At 41.7% G+C, this 25473-nt stretch overlaps 1 protein-coding gene across 2 annotated transcripts in view; it reads right to left on the bottom strand.

The window, feature by feature from the left end:
* The window catches only part of prkag2b (protein kinase, AMP-activated, gamma 2 non-catalytic subunit b), a 51818-nt gene extending 27392 nt beyond the window's left edge, over positions 1-24426 (bottom strand). Inside the window, exons 1-4 of one of the 2 annotated variants that reach the window (XR_007971221.1) lie at positions 23953-24426; positions 23778-23871; positions 20008-20079; positions 16013-16265 (exon numbers count right to left, since the gene is read on the bottom strand). Coding sequence is in view for 1 of the 2 variants with exons in the window: in XM_052133542.1 (XP_051989502.1) it covers positions 16013-16265; positions 20008-20079; positions 23778-23871; positions 23953-24119 (586 nt within the window). In the remaining variant the exon portion in view is untranslated. The remainder of the gene's footprint in view (positions 1-16012; positions 16266-20007; positions 20080-23777; positions 23872-23952) is intronic. The other variant, XM_052133542.1, reaches the window with a different exon arrangement.
* Between the last annotated feature and the right edge of the window lie 1047 nt (positions 24427-25473).

The following is a 25473-nucleotide window of genomic DNA, read 5'->3' as shown; positions in this document are numbered from 1 at the left end:
GGCTTCAAATGTCAAACGTCTTACCTGGGCTAAAGAAAAAAGAACTGGTCTGTTGCTCAGTGGTCCAAAGTCCTCTTTTCGGATGAGAGCAAATTTTGCATCTTATTTGGAAACCAAGGTCCCAGAGTCTGGAGGAAGAATGGAGAGGAACACAATCCAAGATGCTTGAAGTCCAGTGTGAAGTTTCCACAGTCTGTGTTGGTTTGGGGAGCCATGTCATCAGCTGGTGTTGGTCCACTGTGCTTTATTAAGTCCAGAGTCAACGCAGCCGTCTACTGGGACATTTTAGAGCACTTCATGCTTCCTTCATCAGACAAGCTTTATGGAGATGCTGACTTCATTTTCCAGCAGGACTTGGCACCTGCCCACACTGCCAAAAGTACCAAAACCTGGTTCAATGACCATGGTATTACTGTGCTTGATTGGCCAGCAAACTCGCCTGACCTGAACCCCATAGAGAATCTATGGGGCATTACTAAGAGAAAGATGAGAGACATGAGACCAAACAATGCAGAAGAGCTGAAGGCCGCTATTGAAGCATCTTGGTCTTCCATAATACCTCAGCAGTGCCACAGGCTGATAGCATCCATGCCACGCCTCATTGAGGCAGTAATTAATGCAAAGGGGCCCAAACCAAGTACTGAGTACATATGCATGATTATACTTTTCAGAGGGCCGACATTTCTGTATTTAAAATCCTTTTTTTATTGATTTCATGTAATATTCTAATTTTCTGAGATTCTGAATTTGGGGTTTTCATAAGCTGTAAGCCATAATCATCAAAATTATATCAAATAAAGGCTTGAAATATCTTACTTTGCTTGTAATGAGTCTATATAATATATTAGTTTCACCTTTTAAGTTGAATTACTGAAATTAATGAACTTTTGCACGATATTCTAATTTTTCGAGTTTCACCTGTGTATATATATATATATATATATATATATATATATATATATATATATATTTATATAAAAATTTACTTTACAGATCTTTATTGTAAAGGGTTTAAACAATGTTTTCCAAGCTTCTTCAAGGAACTTTAAACAATTAATGAACATGCACCTGTGGAATGGTCATTAAGACACTATAAGACAGGACCGGCAAAAAGTGCTCATCACTGTCGAGTCACTGTTTTGTCTCACCAGGGGTGATGGCCGGACTCGAGTGTACTTTTACTCACCAAAGTGGCATTCAACTAATCACAATGTATAGTCAGGACATTAATAATGTAAAAAAATTACTATTACAATATGACAAAATTTTTAAACTACTCCAAAATCATTAAAACAAATCCTCCATGTGTAGCAATGAAGCTTTGCAGATCCTTGGCATTCCAGCTGTCAGTTTGTCCAGATACTCAGGTGACATTTCACCCCACACTTCCTGTAGCATTTGCCATAGATGTGGCTATCTTGTCAGATACTTCTCACGCACCTTACAGTCTAGCTGATCCCACAAAATCTCAATGGGGTTATAACAGACTTTTCCAGCTATCTGTTGTCCAATGTCTGTGTTTCTTTGCCTACTCTAACCGTTTCTTTTTATTTTCTGTTTCAAAAGTGGCTTTTTCTTTGCAATTCTTCCCATAAGGCTGCACCCCTGAGTCTTCTCTTTACTGTTCTACATGAAACTGGTGTTGAGCAGGTAGAATTCAATGAAGCTGTCAGCTAAGGACATGTGAGGCATTTATTTCTCAAACTGGAGACTCTGATGTACTTATCCTCTTGTTTAGTTGTACATCTGGCCTTCCACATCTCTTTCTGTCCTTGTTAGAGCCAGTTGTCCTTTGTCTTGTGTCTATACAAGACTGTAGTGTCCACCTTTGAATTAAATCTTGATTTTTTTTTTTTTCAATTTCAAGCATTGTATGACCTTCATTCCTCAAAACAATGATTGACTGATGTGTTTCTACAGAATTTTTTATTTTATTTTTTTTTTTGCCATTTTTGACCTAATATTGACCTTAAGACATGCCAGTCTATTGCAAACTGTGGCAACTCAAAAACAAAGACAACGTTAAGCTTCATTTAACGAACCAAATAGCTTTCAACTGTGTTTGATATAATGGCAAATGATTTTCAAGTAACAAATTAGCAGTTTAGCATGATTACTCAAGGGGAGGTGTTGGAGTGATGGCTGCTGGAAATGGGGTCTGTCTAGACTGTGTAAAAATTACTTTAATTTCCAATTAGTGATGGTGCTGTTTTTTTTCCATCAATGATGTCCTGACTATACTTTGTGATCAACTGAATTTCACTTTAGTGAATTAAAGTACCAATTAAAAAGAAAAATCTTTACATTATTCCAAACTTTTGGTCGCAAGTGTCTATATACATTGTATCCGGAAAGTATTCACAGCGCTTCACTTTTTCCACATTTTGTTATGTTACAGCCTTATTTCAAAATAGATTCAATTAATTATTTTCCTCAAAATTCTACAAACAATACCCCATAATGACAATGTGAAAGAAGTTTGTTTGAAATCTTTGCAAATTTATAAAAAATAAAGTATTCACAGCCTTTGCCATGACACTCGAAATTGAGCTCAGGTGCATCCTGTTTCCACTGATAATCCTTGAGATGTTTCTACAACTGTGGTAAATTCAGTTGATTGGACATGATTTGGAAAGGCACACACCTGTCTATATAATGTCCCACAGTTAACAGTGCATGTCAGAGCACAAACCAAGCCATGAAGTCCAAGGAATTGTCTGTAGACCTCCGAGACAGGATTGTATCGAGGCACAGATCTGGGGAAGGGTACAGAAAAATGTCTGAGGCATTGAAGGTCCCAATGAGCACAGTGGCCTCCATCATCTGTAAATGGAAGTTTGGATCCACCAGGACTCTTCCTAGAGCTGGCCGCCCGGCCAAACTGAGCGATCGGGGGAGAAGGGCCTTAGTCAGGGAGGTGACCAAGAACCCGATGGTCACTCTGACAGAGTTCCAGCATTTCTCTGTGGAGAGAGGAGAACCTTCCAGAAGAACAACCATCTCTGCAGCACTCCACCAATCAGGCCTGTATGTTAGAGTGGATAGACGGAAGCCACACCTCAGTAAAAGGCACATGACAGCCCACCAGGAGTTTGCCAAAAGGCACCAGAAGGACCCTCAGACCATGAGGGTCAGAGAAACAAATTTCTCTGGTCTGATGAAACAAAGATTGAACTCTGGCCTGAATGGCAAGCATCATGTCTGGAGGAAACCAGGCACCGTTCATCACCTGGCCAATACCATCCCTACAATGAAGCATGGTTGTAGAGAATCATGCTGTGGGGATGTTTTTCAGCAGCAGAAATTGGGAGACTAGTCAGGATCGAGGGAAAGATGAATCCTTGATGAAAACCTGCTCCAGAGTGCTCTTGACCTCAGACTGGGGCGAAGTTTCATCTTCCAACAGGACAACGACCCCAAGCACACAGCCAAGATAAAAAAGGAGTGGCTACGGGACAACTCTGAATGCCCTTGAGTGGCCCAGCCAGAGCCTAGATTGAACCCGATTGAACATCTCTGGAGAGATCTGTAAATGGCTGTGCACCGATGCTCCCCATCCAACCTGATGGAGCTTGAGAGTTCCTGCAAAGAAGAATGGGAGAAACTGCCCAAAAATAGGTGTGCCAAGCTTGTAGCATCATACTCAAAAAGACTTGAGTGCCAAAGGTGCTTCCACAAAGTATTGAGCAAAGGCTGTGAATCCTTATGTACATGTGATTTTTTTCCCCGTTTTTTTATTTTTAATACATTTGCAAAGATTTCAAACACATTTCTTTTACGTTGCCATTATGGGGTATTGTTTGTAGAATTTTGAGGAAAATAATTAATTTAATCCATTTTGGAATAAGGCTGTAACATAACAAAATGTAGAAAAAGTGAAGCGCTGTGAAAACTTTCCGGATGCACTGTATATATACACATACACCGATCAGCCACAACATTTAAACCACCTTCCTAATATCGTATAGGTCCCCCTTGTGCTGCCAAAACAGCTCTGACCTGTCGAGGCATGGACTGCACAAGAGCTCTGAATGTGTCTTGTGGAATCTGGCACCAAGACGTTAGCACCAGATCCTTTAAGTACTGCAAGTTGCGAGGTGAGGCCTCCAAGGATCGGACTTGTTGGTCCAGCACATCCCACAGATACTCAATCGAATTGAGATATGGGGAAATTGGAGGCCAAGTCAACACCTTGAACTTTTTATTTTTTTATTTTAATGTACTTCAAACATTCCAGAACAATGTGTGCAGTGTGGCAGGGTGCATTATCCTGCTGAAAGAGGCAACCGCCATCAGGGAATACCGTTGCCATGAAGGGGTGTATGTGGTCTGCAACAATCTTTAGGTAGGTGGTATGTGATAAACTAACATTTACATGAATGCCAGGACCCAACGTTTCCCAGCAGAACATTGCCCAGGGCATCAAACTGCTTCTTCCAATAGTGCATCCTGCTGCCATCTCTTCCCCAGGTAAATGCACATGCACCCAGCTGTCCAAATTATTTTTAAGAAAACGTGTTTCATCAAACCAGGCCACCTTCCATTTCTCCATGGTCCAGTTCTGACACTCACATGCCCATTGTAGGTGCTTTCAGTGGTGGACAGGGGTCAGCATGGGAACTCGGCTAGCCTTCGCTCCCCACGCACATCAATGAGCCTTGGGCACCCATGACCCTGTCGCCAGTTCACCGGTTTCCTTCCTTGGACCACTTTTGTTAGATATTAACCACTGAATACTGGGAACACCCCACAAGACCTGCCGTTTTGGAGATGTTCTGACCCAATTGTCTAGTCATCACAATTTGGCCCTTGTCAAAATTGCTCAGATCCTTACGCTTCCCCATTTTCCTGCTTCCAATACATGAAATTCAAGAACTGACATTTCACTTGCTGCCTAATATATCCCACCCTTTGACAAGTGCCATTGTAACAAGATAATAAATGTTATTTCACCTGTCAGTTGTTTTAATGTTGTGGCTGATCAGTGTATATGTAAATATAATTCACCAGATGAGGTTTTATGAGGAAAAAGGTTTATTATTATTTACAAGATATAAAGTTGGAAAATCAATATATGTGCTGACGGGGCATGTTTACATATAATTGGATTTTACTATGCATGGCCTCGCTTCAATTTAGAACAATATTTTTTTATTTACAGGGGCAATGCACATTAATAAACATAAATGTAAATGTGCCAGAATTAGCCCAAAAGGCTATTTTTCATCTGTAGACCCTTGACAGAATGTTAAACGGTCACCCTTATATGAGAAAAAATAAATAAAAATACAAATATTTTCTAATATTTCTAAATCTAATCAAAACATGCACTGAAGTGAGGAGTAAAATATGAGGATTTATAAGGATGAATATTGTCAATGATGAAAGATGATAAAAAAAATTTTTACAGTAACTTTTAAACTTTTTAATATTTTTGCAAAAATATTTTTTTTTCTAGACAGGAGACCTGAATAGCGCAGGGGGCTTCTCTATCAGTGGCTCGTTTTCTCCACTTGCCTTTTTCAACTATATACAATGTTTGCGGAACAGTGATGTCATCAAGTTGACCCACGTGGAACACAGGCGGTGTGTATCCATTTACAGATCCATTCAAGGTGAATTACCAGAAGTTGTAACTGTGAGTGTCTATTTGATGCTTTATTTTCTTCGCAAAGCCTTTTGCTCCAGATGCGTCAATAAACTTGAGGTCAACCACGGTCCCAATGCTTACTGAACCGTGGGTGTCTCTCTGAACTTGCAACTCATCAGGGCTGATTCCTGGTTTTTACACCCTGCCTGACTAAGTGCATGTAGTGATACACATCAAAGTTTATTCAGTTGCTTTAGAAATAGTTTGGGGTTTCCATGTTCCTTAAAGTATATGAAGTATATAAAGTATATACACCTTAAATCAGGATAGAAATGTCTTTGTTTGACATAGAGTGCCTCCTAGTGGGAAGTAAAGGAGATTACATTAAAGCAGTAGTGCAGTGGGCTGTGCTCTTGTTTGGACATATAGGAGTTGTTGACCCATGGGGACCACAGCTCATGTTGTCCTGAGTCATGTCTAACTATATTTTTTATAAACATGAATATAGAATGTTTGATTTTAATAAAAAAAAGTGGTTCAGATAGTAGCCATAGCTGTTGTATGTTTTTTTTCACTGATTTTATTACGTAAAAGAAGTACACAAAGTTATTCATAAGGATCAATATGCTGTCACCAGTGTTGGGGAGTAACGGAATACATGCAACGGGATTACGTATTTAAAACACTAAATATGAGTAACTGTATTCCACAATGTATTAAACTATTGGTAATTAAAATAGTTACATTCGAAAAGTATTTTGATTACTGATGAGATTACTTTGCATTTTATTGTCATTTGTTTAATTTAATATTTAGTCATTTCAGTTGGAAAACATTTATACATATAAATGATGTGATCCAAAGTGCATTTGAACAGCGGTGAAACACTTTCTGATGTGTTACATTCATACGAGCAGACAGAGAAGTCAGTTTGAAGTAAGTTTGGAGCAGAAGAGATAGAAATAAACCTAGAGTAAATTTACGCTAAGCTAAAATACTATTTCTAGACATTTTACATGCACATGTTAATATTCATGTTGGATCATAATTTCTTTTTTCTAGTACGACTTTTGATATTAGGGCAAAATTTATATTCTTGATTATACTTTTTTTTATTGTTTTCCTGTAAAAATATCTAAAAATCCTTAAAACGGGATCAATTATATTAATATTTTAGAAACACTACATATGATATTTAGGTTTTTCAGAGAATATATTTTTAACACGTGTATTTTGTCTTACTGTACTGGCAGAGTTTTATAGTCAAAACAAGTGAAAAAATCTACCAGTGCTGAAGAAGTAAATCAAAGTATTTAGAATATATTACTGACATTGAGTAATCTAACAGAATGTTACAAATTACATTTTACAGCATGTATTCTGTAATCTGTAGTGAAATACACTTCAAAAGTAACCATCCCAACCTTGACTGTCACAGTGATCAACATGAGTCGATATAAAGTGTAGTCAAAACAGCGATTTGCCATTTAAAATTGATATAAAAGCTGGTTATCGACAAACCAGATGAACTTGAAACCAGGCTGAGGAGTTGCTGTGTATTGCTCAACATTAATACTCCATAATATGTTATTGTCATGCTATCAATAATAATGCTTTAGATTTATTAACTGTGGTATGCCAAAACTGCAAATCTCTAAATCTTTAAGCTTTTTGTTAATTGAAGCAGCTTTTTCACCTTTTGAAAACTCTGGAAATGGAAACTGGGTTCGGAAGTGCATCTAATTGAAGAACAACCTGGAAACATTTCCAGGGCCCAGGAGTTTTTGGTGTATTCATTTTGGTTTTGTTATTGCACATAGTAACAGACACAGTTTTCCCCGTCCTCCTCCTTTACCATTTGCTACAATTCTGGAATTTTCTCAAACAGACCTCATACTATCAGGGCAGAATGACTTAATGCTTTTGTTCTGAGGTCATAGATTCTCACACCAATGTATTTCCAAAGAAAACCTTAAGATTTTGTATATTTTTTTGTCTTTTCATGCAGCTACATTACACTTTTCAGGTAGAAATCAAAGGCAAATGTGAAACAAAGACAAAAAAGGATTTCTCTCACAAAGCTGTATGACAATCGGCTCTGTCTGGAATTTCTGTCTCTGGCTTTCAGCTGTTGTTAGCAGCGCATGCAGTTCACATTCTAAACAATTCTCTGTGAGGGAGCTAGCAGTGAATTCCTTCCGACAGCAGGCGCTCTTGTGATGATAAACTTAACCATGAGAATATCACATACACGTTTTGAACTATTTTAACTCTAAATCCATTCACCATAATAATATTTTGCATAACTCTTTTCAGCCATGTCATCAGCAATATCGTATCGGTTACCTAACGTAACCTCGGTTCTCTCTAGATGAGGGAACGAGTATTGCGTAAGCTAGCTTACGCTACGGGAAAGATTCATCTTTTCTGAGATATTGAAGCCAAAAAATTATCCTTAATTTTTGTATCCATTGTCAACGCAGTGCGGCAGCTGCAGACCTTGAGCGGGCTAGCTAGCGAGCTCATAGGTTGCTCTGCGGCAACTGCTGCAGCCTATAGACGAGCTTGGGCGAACTCGCATCCAATGAGAGGCGTCCGTGCGCTCACTGCATCAAAGCCCGCCAAAATGGGCATGACTAGAGTGCATATAAGCGTAGTTCGTAGGCTGGAACCCTGGTTTTCATTGACTGAAGCGAAAAGTCGCTCGTGGCGCGAGCACGGCCGGCTACGCAATACTCGTTTCCTCATCTAGAGAGAACCGAGGTTACGTTAGGTAACCGATACGTTCTCTTACGAGAGGTTCTCTCGTATTGCGTAAGCTAGCTTACGCTACGGGAACCCATTGTCAACGCCGTGCGCGCCAAGCATCCACTGTATGAGCCCCAGGGAATTAAGGGGGACCCGGGGAGCCCTTATGAGTGGGGAAATAATATTTGGCCGGCAAGAATGCGGGTCATTGATTGTGTAATACATAAGCACATAGTGGGAAGGGAACGACAGAGCGGCGGTGCCGATCTGTGTGGAATGTGTCCCATCAGTGCAGCTCACCAGGGGAGCTGTAGCGTATTAAACCGCTAGTAGTTTTGCCTGCAGAGCAGGCACTTCCATATTGTAAAATCTGACAAAGGTGGAGGGGGAAGTCCATCCCGCTGCCACACATATGTCGTGAATGGAAATCCCGCTGGACCATGCCCACGAGGATGCCATGCCTCTAGTGGAGTGAGCCCTAATGCCCTACGGGCATGGCAGGTCTTTTGACGCGTATGCAGCAGCAATAGCGTCCACTATCCATCTAGATAGTGTCTGTTTCGAGGCGGCGAGACCTTTGGTGCGCCCTCTGAACGAAACGAAAAGCTGCTCAGAGCGTCTGAAAGCGGCGGAGCGTGCAGTATACAATCTCAGTGCTCTGACCGGGCAAAGGAGATTGGCGTCGCGTTCGCTATCGGGTGCTGGCAGCGCCGATAGGGAAATGACCTGTGCTCTGAAAGGAGTACCGATTACCTTGGGAACATAGCCGTGTCTAGGCTTTAAAATGACCTTGGAGTCACTTGGTCCAAACTCAAGACACGCAGCGCTGACAGACAGCGCGTGAAGGTGTCCCACACGTTTGACTGATGACAGGGCAGTCAGAAAAACGGGTTTGAGTGAAAGGTATTTCAAATCCACGGATTGAAGTGGTTCGAAAGGGGGGGCTTTCATAGTTTCGAGAACTATAGAAAGATCCCAGATAGGAACCGATGGGGGGCGCGGGGGGTTCATCCTTCTAGCTCCCACTCGTTTTTACCCTTATGACTGGCTGTGCAGGGGTTCAGCGAACACTGCAACGGCCGCCACATACACTTTGAGCGTGGATGGGGATCTGCCCTTATCCAGCAGCTCTTGTAGAAATATGAGCAGCGACGACACCCCACATGTCCGCGGGTCCAGGTCTCTGTCGGTGAACCATTTTGAGAACACAGACCATTTTGACGCATACAGTCTTCTCGTGGAAGGGGCTCTAGCGTGTATGATGGTGTTTATTACTCCTTCTGGCAGAGCGACGGGTAGTCATTGATCACCCACACATGCAGCGCCCAGCGCTCTGGGTGGGAATGCCAGATTGTGCCGCGAGCTTGAGAGAGGAGATCTGCTCTCACTGGGATGGGCCACGGCGCAGTCAGTGACAGCTGCGAAAGCTCCGGGAACCATGTCTGATTCTCCCAACGCGGGGCTATGAGGAGCACCGAGTGACGCGTTTCCCTGATCCTCTGCATTACCTGTGGCAATAGCGAGACGGGAGGGAAGGCGTAAAGCGGGCGTCTGGGCCAGTCCTGGGCCAGCGCGTCCTCGCTTTTCGAGAAAAATATTGGGCAGTGAGAGTTCTCTTTGGACGCAAAGAGGTCTATCTCTGCTCTGCCGAATAAGTGCCATAACGTCTGGACTGTTTGAGCGTGCAGGGACCATTCCCCTGGGGGAATATTGTCTCTGGACAGTCTGTCCGGGCCGTCGTTCAGGTGGCCTGGCACGTGCGTCGCCCTCAGCGAGCGCCGGTGGCACTGGGACCAACTCAGTATGCGTTTCGTCAGATGGAAGAGGTTCCTGGATCTGACACCGCCCTGACGGTTTAGGTAGGATACCACAGATCTGTTGTCCGAACGGACCAGGACGTGGTGACCCTGAATGACCGGGAGAAAGCGCACGCGGCGTACTCGACCGCTATCATTTCCAGACAATTTATGTGAAGGAGCTTTTCCTGAACTGACCATAGGCCGAAAACCGGAGAGCCCTCGCGAGACCGCGCCCCAACCCGTGTTGGACGCGTCTGTCGAGATGACTTTTCGGCGAGATACAGCTCCCATTGTCACTCCCCGCTGATACCATTCGGCCACTGTCCAGGGCTGCAGTGCTGAAATACAGGTCTGAGTCACCTTGATGGGCTGGCGGCCTGTGGCCCAAGCCCGGCGAGACGCGCGGGTGTTTAGTCAATGCTGAAGCGGGCGCATGTGCAGTAAACCCAGCTGAAGTACTGCTGCGGCTGAGGCCACGTAGCCTAGCACTCTGTGAAATTTCTTCAGAGGTGTGAGGCTGTTCATCTGAAATGACGCGGCTAGTCGCTGCACACGGCGCGCGCTGTGTAGATAAGCGAGCCGTCATTGCCACTGAGTCTAGTTCTATTCCAAGGAAGGAAATTGCCTGACTGGGCTGTAGTGAGCTCTTGGTCCAATTGACTGCAAGGCCCAAACTGTTCAGATGACTGAGGAGAACTGTCCTGTGAGACAGAAGCTCCATATGTGATTGTGCCAAAATCAGCCAATCGTCCAAATAGTTCAGAATTCGCAAACCCTGACTCCGCAGGGGTGCGAGCGCCGCGTCCATGCACTTCGTGAAAGTACGGGGTGCTAAGGACAGGCCGAACGGAAGGACGGTGTATTGATAAACCTGGCCGTCGAAGGCGAATCTCAAGAATGGCCTGTGACGGGGATTTATCTGAATCTGAACGTATGCATTTTTCAGATCGAGAGAAATAAACCAGTCCCCCTGGCGCACATGCGTGAGGAGTTTGCTGGATGTAAGCATTTGGAACGGTCTTTTTGCAAGCGCTTTGTTCAAAACCCTGAGATCTAATATTGGTCTGAGGCCGCCGTCTTTCTTGGGGACAAGAAAATAACGGCTGTAAAAACCCGACTCGCTCAGGGGAGGCGGCACTCTCTCTATGGCCCTTTTGCACAGAAGGTTTGCTATTTCTGAACGAAGCATGCACGCTGCTTCCGTGTTCACAGTAGTTTCGAGCCGAGCTCTGAAGCAAGGAGGACGGCGATCGAACTGTAGCAAATAGCCCTGTTTTATTGTGCTTAACACCCATTCGGATATCCCTGGAATATCTTCCCACGCTTTGAAGTGTAATGTTAGAGGGTGAATGGCCAAATCGCTCTGATTGCCGCACACAGCGCGCTGAACAGAATGTGTGAGCGCTTACTGTGCTTATGCTGGACTGCTCGCAGACAGCATGGACAGGCTGTTCTGTGAGTGACTTCCGATTGAGGTGAATGGGGAAAGAGTCACGTCTGTTAAGTGATGCGCAAGCATAGCCACGGGCCCGGGACTTACATACAGAGAAGTGTTTGCTGGCCGTGTGACAGAGCGGGCAGAGAATGGGCGCGCGCACGTATTCGTGAGCGCATTTATTGACTCTAACACTCGAGTGGTTCGTAACCGCTTTTGAGTGTGCTCTGATGGGGACACGGAACGTGTAATGCTTGTGTGTAGAGGTGAACACTGGATTGTGGGCACATTTTCTACACATAAGGCTGGTCGTGTGACAGAGCGGCCAGAGAATGGGCGCGCTTATTAACCCTAACACTCGAGCGGGTCGTAACCGCTTTATGTGAGTGTGCTCTGATAGGGACACGGGACGTGTAATGCTTGTGTGTAGGGGTGAACACTGGATTGTGGGCACATTTTCTACACATAAGGCTTTATTTTGGGTCGCCGTGGAAACGGCGTTTGAATGCAGGCAAGCGGGTAATATCACCGGCTTGTTGGCTGCTGAATCCACCACTGCAGTAGCCTGAGAGAAGGGAACTGACAGGGGGCGTACGGGACTTACATACAGCTGGCCGTGTGACAGAGCGGGCAGAGGAGGGGCGCGCGCACGGGCTCGTGGGCGCGTTTATTAACTAACACTCGAGCGGGTCGTAACCGCTTATGTGACTGTGCTCTGATAGGGACACGGGATGTGTAATGCTTGTGTGTAGGGGTGAGCACTGGATTGTGGGCACATTTTCTACACATAAGGCATGTTTACTCTTTACAAGATTTCTTTGGGTCGCCGTGAAAACGGCGTTTGAGTGCAGGCAAACGGGTAGTATCACCGGCTTGTTGGCTGCTGAATCCACCACTGCAGTAGCCTGAGAGAAGGGGACTGACAGGGGGCGAAGCTTTGACGGTGGTCCGGCCGTGGCGGGACTGAGCCGTCGTTTCTCAACAACGCTAGGAGGACTTCGGTTGCTCAGGTTTCAGTACAATCTTAGGCCGAGGCCCGCAGGGGGCGGCGGTCTGCGGCGGCTGTCTGAGCGCTGATCGAGGGCGGCCGCCCTGTCGACGCTGAGAAGTCTGGCTTGTTGAGCTGGGCGCTGTGAAGAGGCTCGTGCAGGAGGCTGGTCACGTGGGCGGCCTGCAGAGGAGCTAGCGCGACGAGGCAGAAAGAGATTCATGGCTTGGGCTTCGAGAAACGGTCAACAATGCCACTCACCGCGGAACCGAAGAGACCAGACAGAGAGAGCGGCGCGTAGTGCGTTCAGCTTCTCCCATGTCGGCTAGTCAGATCTGAAACAGCCTCTGTCTGTAAGACGGCCATGGAATGCAGAGCAGATGCGGCTTGGCCGACGGCGGTATAGGCGCGGCCAACACAGGCGGAAGTAGTTCTGCAGGCCTTAGACGGGAGCACCAGCTTAGACCGCCATCTCGCGGAGGGCGGGCAAAGGTGCGGCGTGGAGTCTGTTGGGAGCCTGCTCAGGGGGCGGTGACCACTCGAGCCCGAGGCGGTCGACGGCCTGTGTGAGGAGGCGCGTTAGTTCCCCTTCGACTCCGGCGCGGGTCCTGCTGGATTCCTGGGCCGAGGAGGAGGCGTGTGAGCCTGACCACTCCTCGCTGTCCGAAGCCATGATGGAACAGCCCTTATCCTCCGCTTCTTCGTCCGAGATGGCAGCAGAGCAGCCGCTCGGCGGCAACTGCGCGTCCCGGGTGGGCGGGGAGGGTGAAGGCGATGCTCGAGGGAGGGGCTCCGGCGAGGCAATCGCTTCTACCACTGGTTCCGGCAGCCTTTGAGAGCGGCGCTTTTTTCTGCGCGGCTGAATGGAAGGCGGCGCGGCGGCTTCGGTCCTGAGCGCTTCGAGTCGAGCCCGCAGGGTCGACATCGGAAGCTCCTCGCAGAGATCGCATCCGCCTTCAGCGAGGGCGAGCTCTGCATGCCCCAGTCCCAGGCAGAGAGCGCAGATGACGTGGCGGTCTCCGGTGCTGAGAGGGGCGCGGCATGAGGCGCAAGTGGAGCGAGGCATCTTTAAAAAGACGCTCGTACTCTTTTGTGAAGTTCGTAAGAACTAGCTTGCTTTAAAAAGGATACGTCGCCGGATGGCGTAGCTCGCAGGATGGTTGAAGGTGGCGAAGACAGCCGGCTTCTTCGAGCGCTGTCCACGCTTGCTTGATGCCCCTCGAACGGCGACGCGGCTTCCAGTTCAGAGATGCGAAGAGCTTCGCTGAAGAGATGAAAATCAGGGTTCCAGCCTACGAACTACGCTTATATGCACTCTAGTCACGCCCATTTTGGCGGGCTTTGATGCAGTGAGCGCGCGGACGCCTCTCATTGGATGCGAGTTCGCCCAAGCTCGTCTATAGGCTGCAGCAGTTGCCGCAGAGCAACCTATGAGCTCGCTAGCTAGCCTGCTCAAGGTCTGCAGCTGCCGCACTGCGTTGACAATGGATACAAAAATTAAGGATAATTTTTTGGCTTCAATATCTCAGAAAAGATGAATCTTTCCCGTAGCGTAAGCTAGCTTACGCAATACGAGAGAACCTCTCGTAAGAGAACAAAATAATATCTTATAATGTTCTTGTTCCACTACATTAATATAAAAGCTTTAAAGCCTACAACTGAAACTCAAATCATACCTAATAAAAAGCTTATCATAACCCTTTTTTCATTACAAGTACTGTGGGAGGATTCTGAAACTAAAACCACTTTATCAGTCCTTGGCTCACGAATATATGACTCTATGATTTAATAAAAGTATAACCAGCTCATTGTACAAATGGAGACAGGAGAACGCCTAAAGACAGGAATGCATCCCCTAAAGGGCATATATTTGGCTTGAACAAGGGGGGCACCTTCTCAAATAATGTTTGTTTTTCAAGTGTTGGTTGTTTTTAAGTGATCGTTTCAAGAGTTAGTCATTTACAGTTTAAAGCTACTGTAAAATATCAAACACAAAAACTGTTATAGACCTTTATATTGCTATGGTGATTAATTGGGCAATATTTGGCAATTTTGTGATTGGGCGATTAATGTGCAGCTTGACAGAATAGCAGTAGTCATTAATCCTTGTATCGTTTAAAAAATCTACTTACAACCTTGTCAATAGATAATGCATATTTTTGGTTTCCAAACAATGTGGTAAACATTGACTTACCAATTTTGTGAATTTTGAGTAAATATTCCATAAAATGAAAAAAATTATTTGTATAAAAAATACAATTTTGTTTGTTTGTGCTGCCCTAGTCTCACTACGCCAATAACAATTACCACTCTGGCCACTTTCGAATTTTGTAATCACAGATCGATTTTAGCTAGAAAATTCAACCTACTCTTTCTGATTTCACTGTGAGATCAATCTGGACAAAGATTAGCCCAAAGAAAATCCTGTAAAAACCCCTAAATCATGTCATTTTCATCATTATTTGAGACTCAAAGGCCACAAATTGAGACTTGACTCTGACACGAGAAACAATGACATCTGTGATCATTACCTTAAAGGAATAGTTCACCCAAAATAAAAATCCTCTCATTATTCACTTACCCTGATGCCATCCCAGATGTGTATGACTGTCTCTCTTCAGCAGAACACAAATGAAGATTTTTATAAGAATATGGAGCTCTGTCAGGTTCTTATAATGCAAGTACACGTGTACCAGTACTTTAATAGCCCAAAATTCATATCTAGGCAGCAAAAACATGAACTCCAGTCAATCAATGAATGTCTTCTGAAGCAAATTGATACATTTGTGTAAAAAATAAATCAATAATTTTTATGTAATTAACTTTTAAAAAGCACTTCCTGCCAGCAGCTGACGTGATGCGTGACGTATTCGTGTCGGCACGATTTAACCTGATAACATGCACTCTGATGGCTTCAGTCATTAGAAAATCAAAGACTGTTAAACCAAAATTGTGATCTAACCACTTCCTGCGCTAAAGATTTTAGAGTGAGTCAACAGGAAGTGAAGCTCTGTGTTCAAAGTTCCCCTTTGAAACTGATGTATGAACAGCTTACAAAAAACATTATAACATTAGCCACAATAAGAGAAGATCACAAGAGGTATGGAATGAGTAAAAACAGGGAAACATCTACTATGAAAGAAAGCGACAATATGCATTCTAACCATGCTGGTGTTGTTTTGTTTTGAATTAACCATAACACAGTCTTTTTATGACTATAGAGACAGCTGGGACTTTACTCAGCTATGCCTTACTAACATGAGAGTGGAACCTTATCTACTAACCACAATAAAAAAACAAAAACACTTATCTGACCAGGAACCATTTCATTAAAGCTTGGAATAAACAGTATTTTCTCCATAATATTTCTATTACATAATGGAACAGATCAAATATATGTTCAATTAAACTGCTCAGGAAAAAATAATCCAATATTTTCAAACTTGTCTCACCTTTTCTAGATCTGGAGAAGAGCTTGATGCTGGCAGGAGTGGAGTTGGAAGAGGAGCGGAAGATACCACTGAAACTGAGACGACGGGGAGATTTGGGAGACGAATTCTGGTGAGACAGACGGGAGAAGATGGTTTTGGGAGAGCCTGGACTGCTCCTGGGACATACATGGGCTGTAACTGGGGTACAGGGGAGGCTGACAGGAGACCTTAAACATGGGCCTTTTGTTGGGCTGGCTGAGCCACTTCTCTCACCCTGATGAAACGTAACAGATTTTAAAGTTATAACAGAAGCATTCTGGTAAAATGGGGTCCAATCTGAGAACACATTAAAAGTTCCCATTAAAACCTGGAAATAAACAAACTTTCTGGAATTTAGAACATTTTAAGCAAAGAAAAGTAGGCATAAAATGAAGAAATATTTAAGATTCTGCACTCTTTCTACAGTAGGTCGCTAATGAAACATTAGCAAATTGCTAACACTGACTATGTTAACTCTTAAGTACAAAATGCTTGTTGGAACACTCTCAAATCATGCTGAATAACATGGATCATCAGGTTTTGCACGAACATATGGAATTTATGTCAGCTCTAGTACATGCTGTCAAAAGGGGACATTCCAAAAACTAAGAAATGATCTAATTCATGTACATTTTCACTCATATTGTAAAATTCTGTGTTAAATTAGAAGCATTTTCACTAGTGGTCTCAGACATTTGGACCCCACTATATATGCTGTTTATTTCTATTTCTGCTCATGTAAGACTAGAAAGATGAAACATTTAAATGAATGAGTTATACAATTATACAGCAAATAGCATTAGCACAGTCAACTGAATTCCTGGCACCCAACTCCAATCTGATAATTGGAGAAATCTCCTGTCCCATTAGCCCTGGTGGCCATAAATTTGGAATTTGCTGACAGGAGGAAGAAGCAGAGAGTTCCACAAATGAGCTGAATTTTTGCTATGTCAAATAAAAAGATTAAACAAGCATAAAGCACTTTAATGTGTCAATGTGATAACCAAGCTGAACAGGATGAGAATATTACTACATCAGCATACTATACTAGAAAAAAGCAAGACAAAGCCAAAACATTGCACAACACCTGCTGATGGGGACATTTTTTCAACAAGAATCAAGAAGAGATAGAAACTTGTAAACTTTACACTTTGTCAAATAATGGCTCATAAACAGTGACCTCAGTTGAAAACATGACACACCTTTAATAAGTGTATTGAATGAATTAACTCATAAACTCTGAATTGGGCAACAATTACATTTGAGTTTTTCAGTATTTTATGCTATTCAATGAGACAGCTTTCACGGGCAGTATTTTCCAGCTATAAAAACTCTTTTAGAAATATTGAGATGTCAATGAACAGTTATTTAAGTAATGCCCATGCAAAGTTAATATATATGTAAATACCAGTATAATAACTCTTTGAAAATGCATTTCATAAGAGCTAATTGTATGTTTACCAATATTTCTTTGTACTGTGGACAAAAATAAAGAGCTGTATGCCAGCAGTGTGTCAAGTGCCCTAGAAAGTATTGACCTTCAGCTATTTGGTAAACACAGATTGTTGATTTGCTACTGTGTCCATGGCATTTACTAGACTTGTGTTTCTTCAAAGGCTGTTTTTATTGACTTAGTGTTGTTTGTACTTTGATTAGGTAGGAGTAGGCGTAGCTTTCAAGCTTAGCTCTGAGTGGTTGTGATCCCATCAGATGTAAATATACACATATACATACAGCGTGTGTAATTAATTTTGCAAAATCGGATCAAGCTAGGAGGCAAGAAACATTTGTATTTGTATTTATTTTTAGCAATGAGTTTCTGTAGAATATTATTTACCCATGTATTATATAAACAAGGTAAATTCATATAATAGCTATTAGAGTTTTAGTTGATAATTACTCTTGGACCTATACATTATCTTATTCAAATAAGAAGTATTGCCATTGAATAGTTAAATTAAGAAACTTGGAACATGCTAAACAAAGTTTCCTTTTATTTAGGTGTTGGCATTTGTTTTTATCTTCTTTCTGCTCAAAATCATCATCCGTAGCCGTGGAGGAAGGATTGACATTTTTGAGTCAGTAGCGGAAAGAACATCATGTTCAGAGAAAGTTTGCCTCCCCTTTTATTCATGAATAGGTTTGCTTTACATTGAAGCCAATCCATTAGCTTTTATAAGTAAACTATACAACAAAGCTAGCATGGGGCATTTTTCTTCACTAACAAATCTTTCAAAGCTCATGTTGCATGTTTGGACAGGTAAGCTTTATTTCTGTGAAATATACCCCATAATGTAACAATCCACACATAATTATTTGAAACTGCATACACAGAGGCGCAGAAACCAAAGGCTGCATTGCTGTTGACTGCTTACTGGCCTTATAAGGCAGCATCCTAAATTAAATGGAACCTCATGAGTGACTGATTTTGAATGCTCTGCAACAGTATTCCTCACATGAAGAGCACAGGAGAGTATAGAGTTAAAATGTTGCTATGCTATCAATAAATATGAAACACAAATATTGGTTAGGTTAGATTTAAACTTGTTCGGCTACCAATCGGCTCACTCATATGTGATTTGTTAAGTTAATTGGCTGCCATGTTGTAAGCTGGTTTGAAATGTCATCAGTTAGCCGATGAACTTGTGGACTCTCTTTGTCTAACATTTAAATTGCTCAGTTTTGCAGATAAGCCAGCTTTCACGGAAGCACACTGCCACAGCACAGCACACTCAGGTGGTCGCTGGGGTTTTCTTATATCAGCTTGCACAGTAAGGTCTGATTTTGGCCATGACACATAAAAGCACGTCTTAACAAGTTATGCCTTGTTAGCTCAAATCTGACCAGGCACACACTGCTATCTTACGTCATTAGTTTAAAAAATCGACACACAGCTAGGTTAAGTCACTAGTTCATTAAATTCTAGGCTTTCCTGATCCAGGTAAACATTATGATTTAGGTCAGCTGTTAAAGCCATTCGGCCAAGCTGGCCCAGACACACATATAGGTTTAGTGCATTAGCGTTACACCATTTGGCCAAGCTGGCAAAGGCACACTTAGCTGACATACACTGCACATGACTCTTCGAAACCGCAGCAGTACACTAGTTTTGGCTATAGATCAGATTGGTTGTGGGGTTGTGTTTTGTGTTATGCACTTGCGCAGCTTCCCTAATTTGTATGTATGTCTAATTGTGCAGCAAATATGTTCTAGCAGCAGCGTAGTAGATCTAGTCCACCAAGACCAAGACCAAAATCCAATCAATATGTTATACCTACATCAAAACGCTAAATCTTAAGAGAGATGTCATGTCAACTGAACTATGTTTTTTGGGGAATGCTGGTTAACCAAGATGGTTGTGCTGGGTATGCTAACCAAAAAGCATTGTTGGAGCACCAGCACATGACCAATTTATTTGCCTCAGGTCATTTGGCATGATTTCTTCAATTACTTATTCTCCATCAAGTATTCTTGTAATGCTGCCTTAGAATTTGGCCAAAATAAGGTATCATAAAAGGCAGCATAATCATCATTTAACAGTGATGCCTCAAAATGCTGCCCATGTAAGCAGCTCACTAAGCTTTACAACAGAGCTTATGTACACAAAAATGTACAATCAGAAACATGAAAATGTTAATTACACAAAGATACAAGATCGTAGATTCCCTTGATGACTCTGGCCTTGCAAACAAAGGTATATATCAAATATTTAGGAAATAGCTACAGTATATAAATGCTCACGCTCAGTCTATCATATCAGTTTGTTTATATTTAATAGCATTTTTAACTTGATAGTTTTCAAAATGCTGTCTAATACTTTTGAGGTTTAGATTAGGAAAATAGACCTACTGTAGAGACTTTAGCATTTAAGCCTGTTAAAAGTAAAAAATGAGCCCCAGAATCTGGTCTTACATGAGCATAACAGTGCACACAATCTAAAAGAATAGTAAAAGATATTGGTGTACAATAATCTTTACCTTTCGGATTTCATCTTCATCTGATCTGTCAGTCTCTCCATCCACAAAAGGGGATGCAAATGTACCCAAATTCTGTGGCAAAAGACAACGCATTACAGTTCATTTTAAAGCCAAAACAACACTGACAACCTCAATAACAGTCTTTTGTATTTAAGAACAGAGGCAACCCCAGCAGTCAACTGTACAGTAAATGTCCTGTGGTGCTTTTGAAGCCAATTTTAATGTATTACAATATATTGTAATATATTGAAAATAGTGAATGGATGGAGTCATTTTAGTATTCTTAATCCCATTATTCTTTAAACAGGGGCTGTTAAATAATGTAAAAAAGGGGGTTTAACGTTTATTTAAGATTTGATTTGCTTGTTAGACACTCGCAAAGCATATGGTACTCTGCCAGACATTTCTAATACACAAAGAAAAAGTGGACTCAGCGAAGCAGAGTGCAGGCTTTTGGTTGGGCCTTTGGTTATAGGAAAAACATCACTGTGGGGGATCATGTCTAAGTTTAGAAATATTTTATGCACCAGTTCAGTATTCATTCAACTTTCTAAAGAGACTGGATTTCAATTACCAAAGACCAAATGTACTCGAATGTAACTTAACTCTAAAAAAAATTTACTCAAATGTATTTGCAATTAGACACATTTGTTATTAATGTAACAACAACTGTGTGACCCAAAGCATTTACAATAATGGTGTTAATATAAAAAATGGGTTTCAACACTAAAATATGTGCTTTGTTTGCTTTTCAAATGTTGTTCACACCCTAAATCAAAGGGCACTTTCAACCTTTTTGAAGGGATTTTTTTTTATAATATCAAAACACGTCATCATTTATGTAAAATACATCAATTTAATCAATTAACTGAAATAAATCCTTAATCTGAAGAAGTATGACTGTTACTTATAAAACCAAATCAACATCAAATACAAAAGTAGCTGTAAATAATGCACAGGGTTTCATAATTTCACACAATAATTACTCACAATAAATACTGCTATACATGCATAACTCATAATATATAGGCCAAGAATAGAATGAGAATATAATATAATGACATACTGTATAACATTTTTATAATCTGTTATAATATGAATCTATAAATTGTTAGATGACAGGTTAGATATACAAAAAAACCCCAGATATACTGTATATACAGTGGCAAGAAAAAGTATGTGAACCCTTTGGAATTAGCAAAGTTTTCTGCGTTAATTGGTCATTAAATATGATCATCAAAGTCACAAGAATAGACAAACACAATGTGCTTAAACTAACAACACACAAACAAGTATAATCTTTCATGTACTTATTGAACACATCCCATTAAACATTCACAGTGCTGTGGAAAAAGTAAGTGAACCCTTGGATTTTTATCTGGTTTATCCTCGTCTGGTAGCAATAACCTCAACCAAGCATTTCCTGTAGCTGCAGATTAAACCTGCACAACGTTTAGAAATAATTTTGGACGATTCTTCCTTACAGAACTGCTTCAGCTCAGTCATATTCTTAGGATGTCTGGTGTGAATGGCTCTCTTGAGATCATTCCACAGCATCTCTATTGGGTTCAGGTCTGGGCTCTGACTGTACAGCCAACATGACATTCTTTTTCCCCCGATGATGGCAAGCGGCCTCAAAGCAGCAAAGCAGCCCCAAACTATGATGCTTACTCCACCGTACTTCACCATTGGATGATGTTTTCATGTTGGTATGCAGTGGACATTTTACACCAAGCTGCATGTTCTTCCAAAAAACAATTCAATCTTATTGCAGTATCAGTCCAGAAAACATTTTCCCAGTAGTGTTGTGGAGTGTAAAGTTGGTCTTTGGAAAACTTCAGGTGCAGAGCAATGTTTTTGTTGGAAAGCAGAAGCTTCCTTCGTAGTGTCCTGCCATAGACACCATGCCTGTTTAATGTTTTCTGTATAGTAGACACATGAACAGAGAGTGACTCCTGTCACTCTAGGGTTCTTTTTTTACCTCATTGAGCATTCTGCAGTGTGCCATTTGAGTCATCTTGTTTGACGGCCACTTCTAGGGAGAGTAGCCACAGTATTAAATAATTTCCATTTATAGACAATTTGTCTAACTGTAAGACAGATAAATATCTAAGCTCTTCGATATAACTTAGTAACCCTTTCCAGCTTTATGCAAAGCAACAATTATTGATCATAGGTCTTCTGAGATCTCTTTTCTGCGAGGCATGGTCCACATAAGTAGATGCTTCTTGTGAATAGTAAACTCAAAATGTTTGAGTGCTTTTTATAAGTGAAAGTAGCTCTAACCCACACCTCCAATCTAGTTTCATTAATTGGATGCTAGGTTTGCCAACTCCTGACTCTAATTAGCTTTTATTGATGTCATGAGCCTAGGGGTTCACATAATTTTTCCACCCTACACTGTGACTGTTTGAATGATGTATTCAATATGTACAAGAACAATACAATATTTTCTATGGTATTAGTTAAAGTCATATTGTCAACTTTTATGGCATTTTTTTGTGTGTGTGCTTTTGTAGTTTTTGGGGCCTGATTGGTCTTCTTGGTCAACATTTGTTGATGTCTTATGTGCCATATGAATAAATGTATGGGAAAGAGCTGCATGAAGTTTATTAAAAAGTTCTAATTTTGTCTTTCACTGGAGGAAAAAAACAACAGCACACAGGTGAGTACACAATGACAGATAAAATATGTTTGTGTCAATTGTTACTGTAAAGCAGTAGGGAGTCAGAAACAGAGACTGCCAGCTATGATAATGTTGCCATTCATTTGAAATGCAGATGTTTTGGGTTCGACGGAACAATGCTATGAGCAAAATACCTTTTAAGAATTAAAAGAGCTACAGTGTTGCCCTATTCAATGAGCCATTGCTCTATTGCCTCAATGGTGAAACTGCTTGATATCCCTGAAGAAGTCATAATATCAAATAACCCTGACTGTTGGCTGTCACACGTTTTCATTATCTTTGTTTTTTAAGTAGATGACCTTGAATGGCATCCCATAAAGGAATAATATACCGACTCGGAGCCTTTATAAGGTAAATTAGCAATGCTGAGTGCATAGCAAAGGTTGCATTTTCCGGATGCGTCTGATCGCGCATGTAACGCAATGATGAGTCACGGCTGAACAGAACTCGCTCTTTTATAGCTGTTTTGCTCACTTCCTTATTCCTTCTTTCCGTAAACATCCTGACTCAAGCAACAGCATGGCGCGCCAAGCCATTTATAAACACACACACGCGTAGCTTACATTCCGACCAAATGAACCTTTTCTCAAAACGCCTTGGTAATGTTTTGTTTTCGCTCCCAACGCAAACTAGGCCTGTTCAACCAAACCTTCAAGACATGCGTTCATGTTTGCGACACGCGTGCGCTGGGCGGGGAAGGGTGCGCGACTCATGTTTTGACAGCTCTGAATGACTCTAGCGGAACTCATTTCACACTTTAAATGATACTTTCATACTTTGTACAATTGTAGTTTTTCGGTGAAAAATATTGGTTTAATAGGTTGCAATAAATGGTGCTGCCGTTTACAACGATGTAACATTGAAACATTCCAAACAAATGTAACGTTTGAAAAAAACGTAACATAGAAAATTGAATTAACATAAAAACTCTATAAAAAATTAACATAAAAAGTACATGGCTGGACTACAAAGACAGTAAATGCATGAAAAGCGTCCCAGGCCGCCTACGCAACATTCAGCCTCACTTGTCAAAATCCGTGTGTACGTAGTCAAGTCACCAAATATACAACCAAAAGCAACTCACTGGCATGTTTAGTCGCAGAGATCTCTTTTTCTTTGAGGATTTCTTTGTGCAGTCCTTTTTCTTGGAGTCCATCACTGTGCTCCCCATTTTATTTCTGCCGAAAAAACGTATTCTTTATAGAAAATATACCCGCTCAACTCTCACTATTATTCTCTCCTCTTTACCGACGACTCACAGAAATCTGCAGAAGCGCGGCTGCTTTAAAAGGAGCTCATCCCGAGGTTCCAGTTCCTTATCAGTCTCACATGCGTCGAGGAGAACATCCGCATTCAAACTCGACGAAGTCTGTGCTTTAATTCCTGCACTGGCCACCGTCTTCATCAGGCTAATGAAGCTATACATCCGAAAAATGATGAAGTTCCATAGTGGTGTCGTGTCGTAATGAACTGTTGTTACTCTCGGAGTAAATCTTGTTTAGCAGGAAGTTTGAAGGCTGCACTAGGCACATGCAACATCTGTCTGTGAAATTAATGTCAGCTGTGGGCAGTTCAGCTTCAGTTAAATCTCACTAGCAAGACATACCATCCTGGAATGTCAGTAATATAGTCATATATAATATAGTGTAGGCCTAATAAATGCGACCGGTTCATTAGTTTATTGTGCAATGCGTGTTTTTCTCGGATTCGAACATGAAATACTGCAACCAAAATCTGAATAAGTTTGTTCCTGATGTGCAGATGATAAACAGCCAGCCAACCCTAGAGGGCGCTGCTAGACTGGACAGTTAATGTGCTTGCATTTTGGACAAATTACAAATTTGGAGAGTTTTTTCAGGGTCAGATGTCAATGGGACCAAAGTGAATTCGAGTACCTGACAAGTACTGGAGAATAAAAGCGATTCTGATTCTGACATTGTGTGGACATAGCTTCCTAAAACTTAAACCTAACCGATAATTTCACAAGGCAAATGTGAAATTAAAAGCCAAACACAATTGTGATATTCATGAAAAACCCATTTTGTGGTGCCACTATGGCACTTCTGGCTCACGTCACATATAACATTTCACAGGGTGACATTAATTTAACTTTTAAACCATTCACTATTATAAGAAAATGAACAATTTAACACTTTACACAGCGACTGAAACTATAGCAGCACAAACAAATTCTAAGACTCGCTGGTTTCATGTGTATCATGTGTACTGTAGTCCCTTCAGTATCTGTATACAGCTGTTTGATCATTCACTGCAGTTTGTGTTTCATCATTTATCATATTGATTCATGGACAGCAGCAGGTCATATATAATCATTCTCTTCCCTTCAGTATCTGTAATTGCTGCTGTCTGATGTTTTACTGTTTGTGTATTATATCAGCAGCAGGTGTGATATAATCATATATAATGATATAATAATAGATGTTTGTTAGTTTTAGGCAGTAAATCATAAATAGTAAAGTCAGTGGAGACTTTTGTTGTTACAGCCACGGCCAAAACGCAAAGGGCTCGCAAAATAAAAGGGGTTATTATATTATTTGTTACAAAACAGAGGTCAAACCCAAGGAGCAGGGAGGGGGAAAAACAAGCCCAAATGAAAACGGGTTACAAACAGCTTGCATCCTCCTTTGTTTCCACAGTGGACTTGGTCACAATGTGACACCCCTGTTCTCACCCATTCTTCTCCTTTTATAGCCGAGTCAGGTACACAGGTGCGACATATCTGTTTATTAGTCACAAACACAAGAGAAATAAAAGTGAAA

This window comes from Xyrauchen texanus, chromosome 9, assembly GCF_025860055.1.
Source record: "Xyrauchen texanus isolate HMW12.3.18 chromosome 9, RBS_HiC_50CHRs, whole genome shotgun sequence".
NCBI lineage: Eukaryota > Metazoa > Chordata > Actinopteri > Cypriniformes > Catostomidae > Xyrauchen > Xyrauchen texanus.
The sequence above is the reverse complement of the archived record's forward strand: the minus strand, read 5'-3'. Positions and strand labels throughout refer to the sequence as shown.